Source organism: Rutidosis leptorrhynchoides, chromosome 5, assembly GCF_046630445.1.
Source record: "Rutidosis leptorrhynchoides isolate AG116_Rl617_1_P2 chromosome 5, CSIRO_AGI_Rlap_v1, whole genome shotgun sequence".
Classification (NCBI taxonomy): Eukaryota; Viridiplantae; Streptophyta; class Magnoliopsida; order Asterales; family Asteraceae; genus Rutidosis; species Rutidosis leptorrhynchoides.
This window is the reverse complement of record NC_092337.1, coordinates 147,911,551-147,923,624: the sequence shown is the minus strand read 5'-3', so window position 1 is coordinate 147,923,624 and position 12,074 is coordinate 147,911,551. Positions and strand designations below refer to the sequence as shown.

The 12,074-nt window shown below is 31.0% G+C and overlaps 1 protein-coding gene across 1 annotated transcript; it reads left to right on the top strand.

Annotated features, from left to right (window-relative positions):
• Positions 1–9,658: 9,658 nt before the first annotated feature.
• LOC139850376 (transcription factor bHLH93-like) lies at positions 9,659–10,890 on the top strand. The gene is made up of 4 exons (XM_071839958.1): positions 9,659–10,183; positions 10,274–10,444; positions 10,533–10,700; positions 10,804–10,890. Exons 1-4 carry the CDS (start codon positions 9,659–9,661, stop codon positions 10,888–10,890), a joined length of 951 nt encoding a protein of 316 aa, XP_071696059.1.
• The last annotated feature ends 1,184 nt before the right edge of the window (positions 10,891–12,074 follow it).

Here is a 12,074-nt window from a genome sequence, read left to right as displayed (position 1 = left end):
AATATCATTTAACCAATTGAATTAAATATGTAGAGTAATATACAAAATAGATATGATGTTATTAAAATAAATATATAATATATATGAATTCTGTACAATAATTTATATCATATGTATGTTGTAATAAATATAATATATACTCAAATACGTTATCATATGATATAAGTATTACATAATATGTATCACAAATAAAATATAATTACTTCCATTATTAGTACTGATTTCAGTATTATTAATATTATTAATTTATTTTATAGTATATATATTTATGAGATCTGATAAACATAATTTGTTATTTAAATCTCATTATCATTATTAATATTAATATTACTATTATTATTATTTGTATTACTAATATTATTATGATATATATTATATAGGAATAAGAATTTAAACATGTAAATTGGTATTACTGGTATTATGATTATTAAATGTTATCATTAAGAATCATTATTATTATATTATCATCATCATTATTATTATTATTATTATTATTATTATTATTATTATTATTATTATTATTATTATTATTATTATTATTATTATTATTATTATTATTATAAAAATAAAACAAATTATTAACATTAACATTCATAATATCATTATAAACATTATTATAATTATTTATATCCTTATTCTAAAATACTAGTATTATTTAACGAAAGTATTATGTTATTGTTATTAATTAATATTATCGATATTATTTATTAATATTAATAGAATCAATATTATTAATATATTTATATTTATTAATTGCAAATATTAATTATATGTATAAAATTTAGAAAGTCAGATTCAATTATATGAATCTGTTTCATGTCCCCATCTGATTCCAATTTTTTTCGTACTCCATCCCTGTTGACAACCTTTTTCTGCTCATAAATTGTACCATATTCGATCTATAAAGATTTCCTATCTGCTATAAAACAAAGCCTGTTAACAACCCCAATCAGCTTTTATTTTTTATATATATATTTTTTGTACCTGGATAAACTTTCGGTCGAACTAAATATATATAAATCCAATCAATTCAGTGATAACCAGTACGATACAATCTCACAATGTCGATTACAAATTATAGAAACAATAAACAACCCTTGTTTGATTTAAATTAAATAAAAAAAAAATCAAAAGTTCTTTGAAGAACCGCTGTACTGCCTGTTCGCGTTTTATTTTTTTTATGAATTGATTTCAAATAAATTTTCGAAATGTGGGATTGCAGTCTTGATAGGAATATCTCATTTAAGCTGTCTGCAAAGTTTCTAATGCTAATTCTTAATATCGAATTCGAATTGCTGAGTCAAACTTTCAATCTCAAAAGTCAACCTTTTTGTTCATCACAAAATTCAACTTCGTTTTTATGATTCTGGTTAAATTGAGTATTCAGAAAGCTTCAAATAACAATTTAGAAACTATTTCATGTTGACATCGTGATCTATTACAGCCTCAAATGTCGAAGTTGATTTAAAGTAAATATATGTTATTATTTTACTACTTCAGTTTTATTTGAATTAATTTTTTGTTGTTTTAATCAGTCAAACGAATCCAATTGTTTTATGTATAAAGTTTAAATCCTAAAACTAATTTCTAAATTCATTGTTACCTGGATGGGAGCACTGATCGATTTTAAGTTAAAGGAGAAGATGAACAAGGGTAAACGGGTTATAAGATTTTCATTTGGGTTTTAATCAGATAAAAACATATGGATGAATGGTAAAGGGATGTGAGGGGTGAGCTGATGGTCACGGGTTCGAGTCCCGTCTCGGGCAGTTTAATTCTTTTTAATGCTACAAAGGTTCGTGAATCCGAGGCCAACCCTACACTTGTTCAATATAGTCGTATGTATTTTTACTACAAAATACAATATGGTGAGTTCATTTGATTCCCTTCTACTCTTTACATTTTTGGGACTGAGAATACATGCGCTATTTTTATAACTGTTTCCTAAATGCTTTTGAGAAACATTTTTGAACTGAGAATACATGAAGTGCTTTTATAAATGATTGACGAAATATGCACAAATATTCAAAACTACATTCTATGATAGAATTATTTGGATTCAGAGGTTCGATTTAGTAGTTAACGGAGAGATGATTTTGCATTGCGTACGCATTAGCTCCCGTTTTAACTACCATCGGCGGGATGATTTTGCATTGCACGCATGCACTAGCCCCCGATGTATTGTATTGTATTATAGTCGACTTTGTAGTTGATAACGGAGGGATGATTTTGCATTGCGTACGCATTAGCCCCCGTTTCAGCTACCCTCGGAGGGATGATTTTGCATTGCGTACGCATTAGCCCCTGTTGTAAGAATTATATTGTATTAACTACCATGGTGAGATGATTTTGTCATTGCACTACGCATTAGCTACCGTTGGTGAGTTGTTTGAAAGGTTTCGGTGTTCTTCATATGAATGATTTTACAGCAGGAATAGACCTGCACAGATTGTTTTCTAATTATGAGTATCTTGTGGTCTATTATATTAATGAAAATGATTGATTATGAAAAACTGATGAACTCACCAACCTTTTGGTTGACACTTTAAAGCATGTTTATTCTCAGGTATTAAAGAAATCTTCCGCTGTACATTTACTCATTTTAAAGATATTACTTGGAGTCATTCATGGCATATATTTTGAAATACGTTGCATTCAAGTCATTGAGTTCATCAAGATTATTATTAAGTCAATTATAGTTGGATAGTGGATATTATGAAATAGTATGCATGCCTGTCAATTTTTCGATGTAAAGAAAGTTTATCTTTTAAAAACGAATGCAATATTTGTAAAATGTATCATATATAGGTCAAATACCTCGCGATGTAATCAACTATTGTGAATCATTTATAATGTATATGAACGGGTCCTTTCACCTTACACCACCGTCCTCCACACTCGCCACCATTACCATAAACATCCACCCACCACTGTTGCTACTCGAAACAAGCCATTCATTCACCACGTAACCTTCTTATGTTATTAATACGATTGCAATACCCATTCGAAGAACACCATCTTCCATCACCTAACTACTTTTAGACAGCCATAAAACACTCACCAAAGACAATCTCCATCGACTAATGGCTTCTACGGTACAAACTGTTTTCTGTTTTGGTTCTTCCACCGCCGCCCTTCACCGGACAAACCATCACCACCCCATCGTCAAACCACCTCACTCTCTCTCCTATACGTAACCAAGAATCACCATGGTTCCACACCATCTTCTCCTTCGATGAGACTACCATTATTTTCTCACCATAACCGAAAACCACAATAATTTACAACCCAGCTGCAGACCCCTGTCTTCTGTCTCCTATGCTAACACTCCCATCATCCTGCTACAACCTTAAACCACCACTTCAAACCTCGCCATAACCACTGCAAAAACCCACTGTTTATATTATTTTTTTCCTTTCTTTTCTCTTTTTCTTCTTCGACAAACAACCCATTCTTGTTTCACTGCTGCTGCTACAGCAAGATGATTGTTTCTGTTTACTCCTGTTTAGTCGACACAAACACAGGAAAAATGCTACTGGATAACAGCAGCTGCTATCCTCTTTCTTTTCTGTTTTCATCATGATGACCGACTGCTACGCGTATAAGAAGACAGTGATTATGATGATGTACTATGTCGTTACATAAAATGATAAAAAGATTAAGATTTTGATTATTAAATGGTGATGGTAATTATTAAATGAATGATATTGTTAAGATGAGAAGATGATGATTTGATGCCGGTTGATCAGACGAACTTATTGTTCGTGTTGTCTGTGTGGATTGAAAACCCCAATTATCCATTGATATGTATATCACAAACATGTTAATTGGGTTTTATTAGATGGGTTAATTGTTTTGGGCCGAATTTCATTTTATATGTTGGGCTGAAATCATTCATGTTCTGTTGGGCCGAAGTCTTTTATTCTCTTGGGCCGGAACAAGCCCAGTTTCATATGAAGAAGATAGGAAACAGAAATGTCGGGTAATATAGTTTTAATTAGGAATAAATTCAGGAAATCACAAATGGAGTAATGGTGTGGGGTGTTGTCGGGTTAGCGAGAGGTTGTGGGTTTGAGCTCAGACTGAGACAGTTTTATATTTTTTTGGAAGCTTATACTCTTAAGGTAGTACTTATTACTATTATTATTTTAGTTATTATTATTATTATTATTATTATTATTATTATTATTATTATTATTATTATTATTATTATTCTTATTATTAATATCAGTATTATTATTATTATTATTATCATTAATAATATTATTACTATTATTAACATTAATATTTTTATTTTCAAGAATTGTTATTAATTATTGTTACTATCATGATTATTATAAAATAATGCAACTTTTATTTATTATTATTAATATTATTTTTATTAGTTATATAAAAATATATTTCATACATATAAAATAACTATATTAATATTTTTATAATAAGTACTAATTATTTATCTAAAGTATATAGAATAAATATATTTAATTATTAATGAAACCTATGAATTATTAAATATAACAAATTATATCACTATTAATATAAGATAAATTTGTTCTATTACAAGAATATGTGTTAATATATATTACTGATATAGGTTCGCGAATCCGAGGCCAACCCTGCATTGTTCAGTTCCGTCGTATGAATATTTTTACTACAAAATATCGTATCGTGAGTTTCATATGCTCCCTTTTTTAATACTTTTACAATATATATTTTTGGGACTGAGAATACATGAAATGCTTTTATAAATGTTTGATATGATAGACACAAGCAAAACATTCCTCTAATAAATTATTATACAGACGAGTTGTTCTGTGGATTATTATATCGAATATCGCCCCTGATTATTATGGCTTGGTAACCTAAGAATTAGGGAAATGGCCCATAATTGACGCGAATCCTAAAGCTAGATCTATGGGTACTGACCAGCCTCATCCGGGTTACGGATGCTTTAGTACTTCGAGGTTTATATATATATAGACGATACTTGTATATTACAGACTGAAAGTTCTGTTTATTTTGGGGATATTCATGATGTGCTTTATATGTTAAGGTCGGTTACCAAGCAATGTTATATATAGAGAGAGAATGATTTTTATACACAGGTTATGTGTATGTTATTTTGTACACGAGATATGTGTACGGTTATTAAAAATCGCGAGGCAACCTACGGGGGAGAAAAGGATACGAACCTACTCTGCCAAGCATGTATGAAAAATGGTTTCGTACACGAGATATGTGTACTGTATTTAAATCTTGTGATCTATCAAAATTACTGAATTTTATTGTTTATGATAAACTTATGAACTCACCAACCTTTTGGTTGACACTTTTAAACATGTTTATTCTCAGGTATTAAAGAAATCTTTCGCTGTGCATTTGATCATTTTAAAGATATTACTTGTAGTCATTCATGGCATATTTCAAAAGACGTTGTATTCAAGTCAATCGAGTTTAAAAGGATTATTATTAAGTCAATGACATATTAGTCATTCATATTACGAGAATCACATATCACTTGTATCAAAAGGTTATATTTTAAAATGAGTTTGTCTTTTAAAAGAATGCAATGTTTGTAAAACGTATCATATAGAGGTCTGTACCTCGCAATGAAACCAATGAATATGAAACGTTTATAATCGATATGAATGGGTCGTTAAAATGATTTACAAGAATATGTAATAGGAGAGTCGGGATTGGACAGAATCGGCAGACCTTCCTCCTCACTGAATCCATTGACCACGACAAGACTTTCTTTATCGTTAATTCGCGATGACACCTCAACGTCAACCTCGTCCCATAATTTTAACGTACCATCACCATCCGCATTCTTCTTTTTGACATTGTTCTTTGAACCTTTAGGCTTACGAATTTTTGGCCCTAAGAGCACAGTGAGTCGTTCGTTGTTAAATCTCAGTGTTAAATTTAACACTGGATTTAACACTGAGGCCAAAACAGGGGAAATGGTTCAGTGTTAAATCATTATTTAATTATTAAATTTTAATTTTAATTATTTATTTTAATGAATATATATTTTATTTAATATATAATAAATATTATAAAACCATAAAATAAAAACTAAAATCCATTACATTAATTTAAAAACAATACAATAAAAAACTAAATTGAACTTATTGAAATAAAAAAAATAAACAACTCGATTATCCATCGTGTACTCCGATTCGTTGCCTTCGTCGTCATTCGCACCCGATCCCGATTGTAAATCCCTACGAGCATCGCGTCGAATTTGCTCCTTAAGGTCATAAATTAGTTCCATGTCGGCTTCGGTGGGACCAATGTTTAAAATCCTTAAACGCATTTCAAGTTTCTTATCTTGATAATACTTCTTTTTAAGGTCGGCCCTTTTTTCAAAATCTTCCTTAACCGATACACATAGAGACTCACGAGAAGAATGGGATGAAGGGTTGGAATCGGATGACTTTTTCCTCGATTTTCTTGGCTTTCCTTTTGGACGTTTCAATTGATCGGGACCATACATCCCCGCATTCGGATTTTCTTCAACACTTGCACTTGCAACTTCTTCGTTCAAATTAATTACGGGCTCACCAACATCTTCAATAACTACAGTCTCACGTCGTTTGTTTCTCGTACCGATAACAACGGGATCAGGATTTAGCCACTTTAACTTGTCCTTCAAAAAATTCCACGCTTGATAATTACAAAACTTCTTTCCCATGTTCTCGTCGATATATTGTTGATAACACCGCACACGAAAATCAAGGTCGTTATCCCCGCTTTGCCAATCTTTCTTCAAACGACTAACAATCCCATTATACTTTTGACATTCGCCATTCATTTTCGTCCACTTAGACGACAATGCATCCTTAGATCGAGGACATGGCGGATTTCGTTCGTTGTCGTCGTCCGTAACCAAAAACCAAAATGACGCACCTACAAAATTATATAACGAATTATAATATAAATATAATATATATAATACATTTAGATATATATATATATATATATATATATATATATATATGTTAAGAGTATGTATATGTATATATTTATATATAAAGTATAAATATAATATATATAATATATGTTAACAGTATGTATATATATTATATATAAAGTATAAATATAATATATACATATGTTAACAGTATGTATATTGAGTTTGTGGAACTTGTGTTTGATGAGCGTAATTTTGAAACGCGTTTGGTACGTTGTGAAAGGGTGTAAACGGATTCCATTGACTAGAGTATGGGTTCATGGGATCGTTTAGATTATTTGGATGGTTTGGATTGTTTGCGGGATAGTTAGGACCACCTCGGTTGGAAAAGTTCGGATTAATTTGGTTGGGGAAGTTGAAATTTCCTTGATTGCTAGACATTTTTGAAGATTAAATTTTTGAGTGTATAGAATTGTAGAGAAAAAGAGTGAAAGATGTGTGAAAAATGATGAGAAATGGTGAGTATTTATAAGATATAAATTAAATTAATAAATAAAAAAAGGAATTCGACCGTTGCAACGGTCAAACCCCATTAATGGCTCAATTTCTCACCGTCGGCCAGGTAATGGTGGCCACCGTGCAATCGATTTAACGCCGATTTAACGGCGGGGCGGAGTGGTGCTGGCCACCGTCCCCACCGTTAAATCCCTTTAACGGTGAAAAAAAATATGCGACTCCTGATGCTCTAATGTTTCTTATTTTCTTCCTATTTTATTGTTTCCTTGTTAACATTACTCCGTACATTTATTTTACTATACAAATCTAAAACAAGTTAACATTTTAATCACTAATTCTTGTCGAGGATTTTTATTATGTACCAATTTCCTTGAAACAATGTGTTTTTGAGAAGCTTTAAATTCTAATTACCTTTATTACTTCTTGTTAATATCCTTGTTTTAATTATTGTATTATAGTATAAAGTATAAATCCAAAAGTGAAAGCTACTTCTAAACCAGCATATGGCCGTTAATGGTTTTATACTTCTAAACCTACAATGGTGCTAGCGGGTATACAAGTAAAAAAAAAAAAAAAGATTTCGTAATCAAGTTGTTCTTTTTCTACAATTGAGGAAAAGTTTCCTTGAATAGAGATCCCTGAGGATAGTTAACCTCACAAATGTGTTTCCCACGGGTAACGAATTTATTCTCGTTACCAAATTAAACTTAATCAACAATTTCTACAACCTACTTATGGGAACTATGGGGAACACACAAGATTTTTTTTTTTTTTGGGTAAGCGAGGAAACCCTCCTATGAACGAGCACATTGCTTCCCCATAGAAGGTAAAACCTCGGGTAATTAAGCCCGCAGAGCGCGAGACCTGGTACCAGGTGAATTGCGCATTATGCGCACCCTCTAGTCACACTCTCTTTTTGAACAATTTGGCATAGCCAAGAATTGAACCTGGGTGGTGTGCTTCATTAGGCAACTCGGAACACACAAGATTTTGTGATCAATGCGGATGATTTTCTCAAAACATAGCTTGTTAAAACACCTTCAAAACTATTCAAGTACTTATTCAAAGAGTTAAAAAGAGATCCCCATCCCCAGAGTTCAAGACCAAGAAGACGATCAATATAAATAAAATCATATCAGAGAGGTCAGAGGGAGTTTGTTAGGTTCAATATTATTGATAGGTTTTATTTTCCCTTAGTCATCCCATTTATACATAATGCATATGGACACTATATACATGCATCATCCTCTTCACTTGGACTTTAATTTTAAGCCATTTACTAAAGCTTTCACAACTACACTCACCATTACACCTTCACAAACACACACACCTAATCAAACACTCTTAATCTCATCTTGTAACCACCTCATACAATTATCCAATATACAATTTGAGAAAGTTGTCTAATAGCCTTGGGGAGTTACTGTTTTCTTTTTCCTTGCAAGTCTTTTTACAATTTATTTTTTTTTCTCATTTTTCTTGTTAAACGCATCAACCAATCAACATCGTACTTAGAATGCCAAAAAAATACCCATCCTTACGCTTTTTATAACTAATTGTGAATTTCAGTTTCATTATCATCTTCGTGTTATCAACTTCATCATTCATAGTTTATAAATACACATACAAACACATTTACAAACACGAATTAAACAAGAATCAGTACCTTTCATTCCAAATTGTTTAGTCGTTTATGTAGGTGTTTGGGTTTGTATTATAGTTGGTTTGTAGTCATTTACTTGAGTTCGTTTAAAGGGTAGTTTAATTGTATTTTTGTGACCTCTTTATCATTCTAATGATTTGATCCATTTTTATTTATTTAATTTCTCATTTTAAGCCGAAAAAAAAAAACTGTGAAAACTTTGTAACAATCACTCACTTTAATAAAGTGTGTAGTGATGAGTCATGAAGTAGTAGGGATACGACCAGACTGACAAGGTCTATAGAGCCAACTCCATCGTTTTCTGTTCAGACACAACTGTGGGTCAAACCACCCCGTGCCCCATGTCACGACATCTTTTTTATTTTATTTTTAATTTTAATTCCTTTACAACATTTCCCATGAAACTATGAAACTCATAAGCATTTCATCATTTTACCTTATAATTACATTCCTAAAGTTTCCACTTTTCACTCCATCTTCTATCTCTTATTATATAAACCAAAAACCCAATTTCACTTTCAATATAAAGTAGATCCATCAATCTCCTTAAGTTTACTAGCTAGATGCAAAATCCAAATAACCAATCATCACAAGGTCTTCTTGAAGACCTTTTAACACCAATCACACACACTTGGACCACATTTCCAAATCAAGATCATGAATTATTCTCTAGTGTTGTTAACACTTTTAATGAAGAATATGATGATTCATTTTTAGCTTCAAATTCTTCATTCTTGCAACTCATTTCATCCTCTATACAACCCACTTTTCCAAATCTTGAGGTTCCAAATTTTCCATCTTATGAACAACAAACTTATGATCAGTTTGAATATGATGATCATAAACCAAGTTCATTGGTTGGATACCCAACATTAGTGGAACAACAAGATGATCATAAGGTTATTGTTGAACAAGAACAAAAACTTGATCAAGATGTTTTTAGTATGGGAGTTAATGGAGAAAAGAAGAGTAAATCTAGAAAAGTTGAAGGACAACCATCCAAGAATTTAATGGCTGAAAGACGTCGAAGAAAGCGGTTAAATGATCGTCTTTCGATGCTTAGATCAATTGTTCCTAGAATAAGCAAGGTAAGTAGCAATGGCCATCATCTACTTTAACTTACTTTTGTTAACAAATCATAAAAATTAATTTACATTTTTTGTTTACTGTTAAAATAGATGGACAGGACATCAATACTTGGTGATACAATAGATTACTTGAAAGATCTAAAACAAAAGATCAATAATTTTAAATCAAAGGATATGGAATTCGATTCTAAGAGCTTGAATTTAATAGAAAACAATAATGAGTTAAAAATGAATGAAGCTCAAGCAAGAAATCCACCAAAGGTACTTTTTTTTTTTTTTTTTTTTTTTTGTAAACAATTCCTATAATTGAGCTCACATTAATTTCATGTAACATATTCTTTTTACTTAGTTTGAAATCGAAAGGAGAAACAACGATACACGTATTCAGATTTGTTGTTCTCCCAAGCCTGGATTGTTACTATCAACAGTGAATACCATTGAAGCATTAGGACTAGACATTCAACAATGTGTTATAAGTTCTTTTGGTGATTTCACCCTTCAAGCCTCTTGTTCCGAGGTACATATTCATACCTTTTTATTTTAATTTTTGTACAAGTTTTTCGCTCGTGTTTATGTCTATATTTTGAATGTTTTTATAATACTGTTAGCGCGAATTTTAGGCACTAGAAAACCGAGTGATGACGAGCTCTGAAGAAATGAAGCAAATACTATACAGAAGTGCAGGTTATGGAGGGAGAGGTCTTTAAAAATTAACATAGATGAAAAATCATATTAGTGTTCTTAATTAAGTAGAAGTTAGTTAATTAGCATGAATCTTTTTTATTTTTGCATAATTCTATTGTTTTTAATTCATTGCAATCTCTTGATTATAATTTACTTGGTGCACCAACTAGTCTAGTCTCTAGATTCTCAATTTTGTATCTGAAAAAAAGACAATAATAATATCTTTTTAATTAATGTAAAAAGATGATGAAGTACAAAAGATGCAAATTTAAACAGAAGAACTATATTGAATGTCAAATCTACGAGACATAAGAATGTTTTATGGGTCCTACCCATGAAGAAAAAGAATGTTGTCAGGCAATATGTTCATTTTATATTTCTTGATGCACTGAATATATGGCAGAAATTATTATTCACTATGTATAAAAATGGTGAATATATGACAAATTGTATAGGATAAACGACAAAAACTTATCTTTCCAAGATGTAACGCTATAAATAAAAATATACTCCGTCTATACGGATTATTACATTAAGCGGGCAACAAGTCTGATAAAGCAACATCATTTTCAATGAACCAAGTTATGAGTTATCGGAGTAATAAAGTCTCACCAATCATTCAAAGTTGCTTCAAATATAAACATTTTCTAAAGCTAACACACAAGAATTATTATTGTGTTTAAATAATTTAATTAACGTGCCCTAAATTTTCATGCTGCTGATATCACTTCTTTATAAATTCTAACATATATGTAGTCACTTATATGTATAGCACAACTTGTTATTGTAAAAGTTCGGATAGTAATTAATTTCTGCAGACATTTTGATTTCATAAGGTCGGAATGGTGGATGTCCAACGTTGTAAGATAATGGTATCAATGTCGTCTCATTAATTCCGAATGTCATCTTCAAATAAAAAATAGACTATCATAAAAATTAAACTTTTAAATATACATAAAAATTTAATATTATAGAAAGTTGTTGGTGCATGAATCCCCAGCCGTGTTTATCTTTACGTTTAACACATTCGGTTATGTGATAATGTTTACTTGTGACTATTGATTACGTTTGTGATTGTGAGTACTTAATTTGTTAAATAATCAATATGTTAAACTGCACACACAGTCGATCGAATGTGTGTACACACTCGACCAACTGTGTTACTCAGTCGACCGACTGAGAGACACACTCGACCGACTGTGTCTGA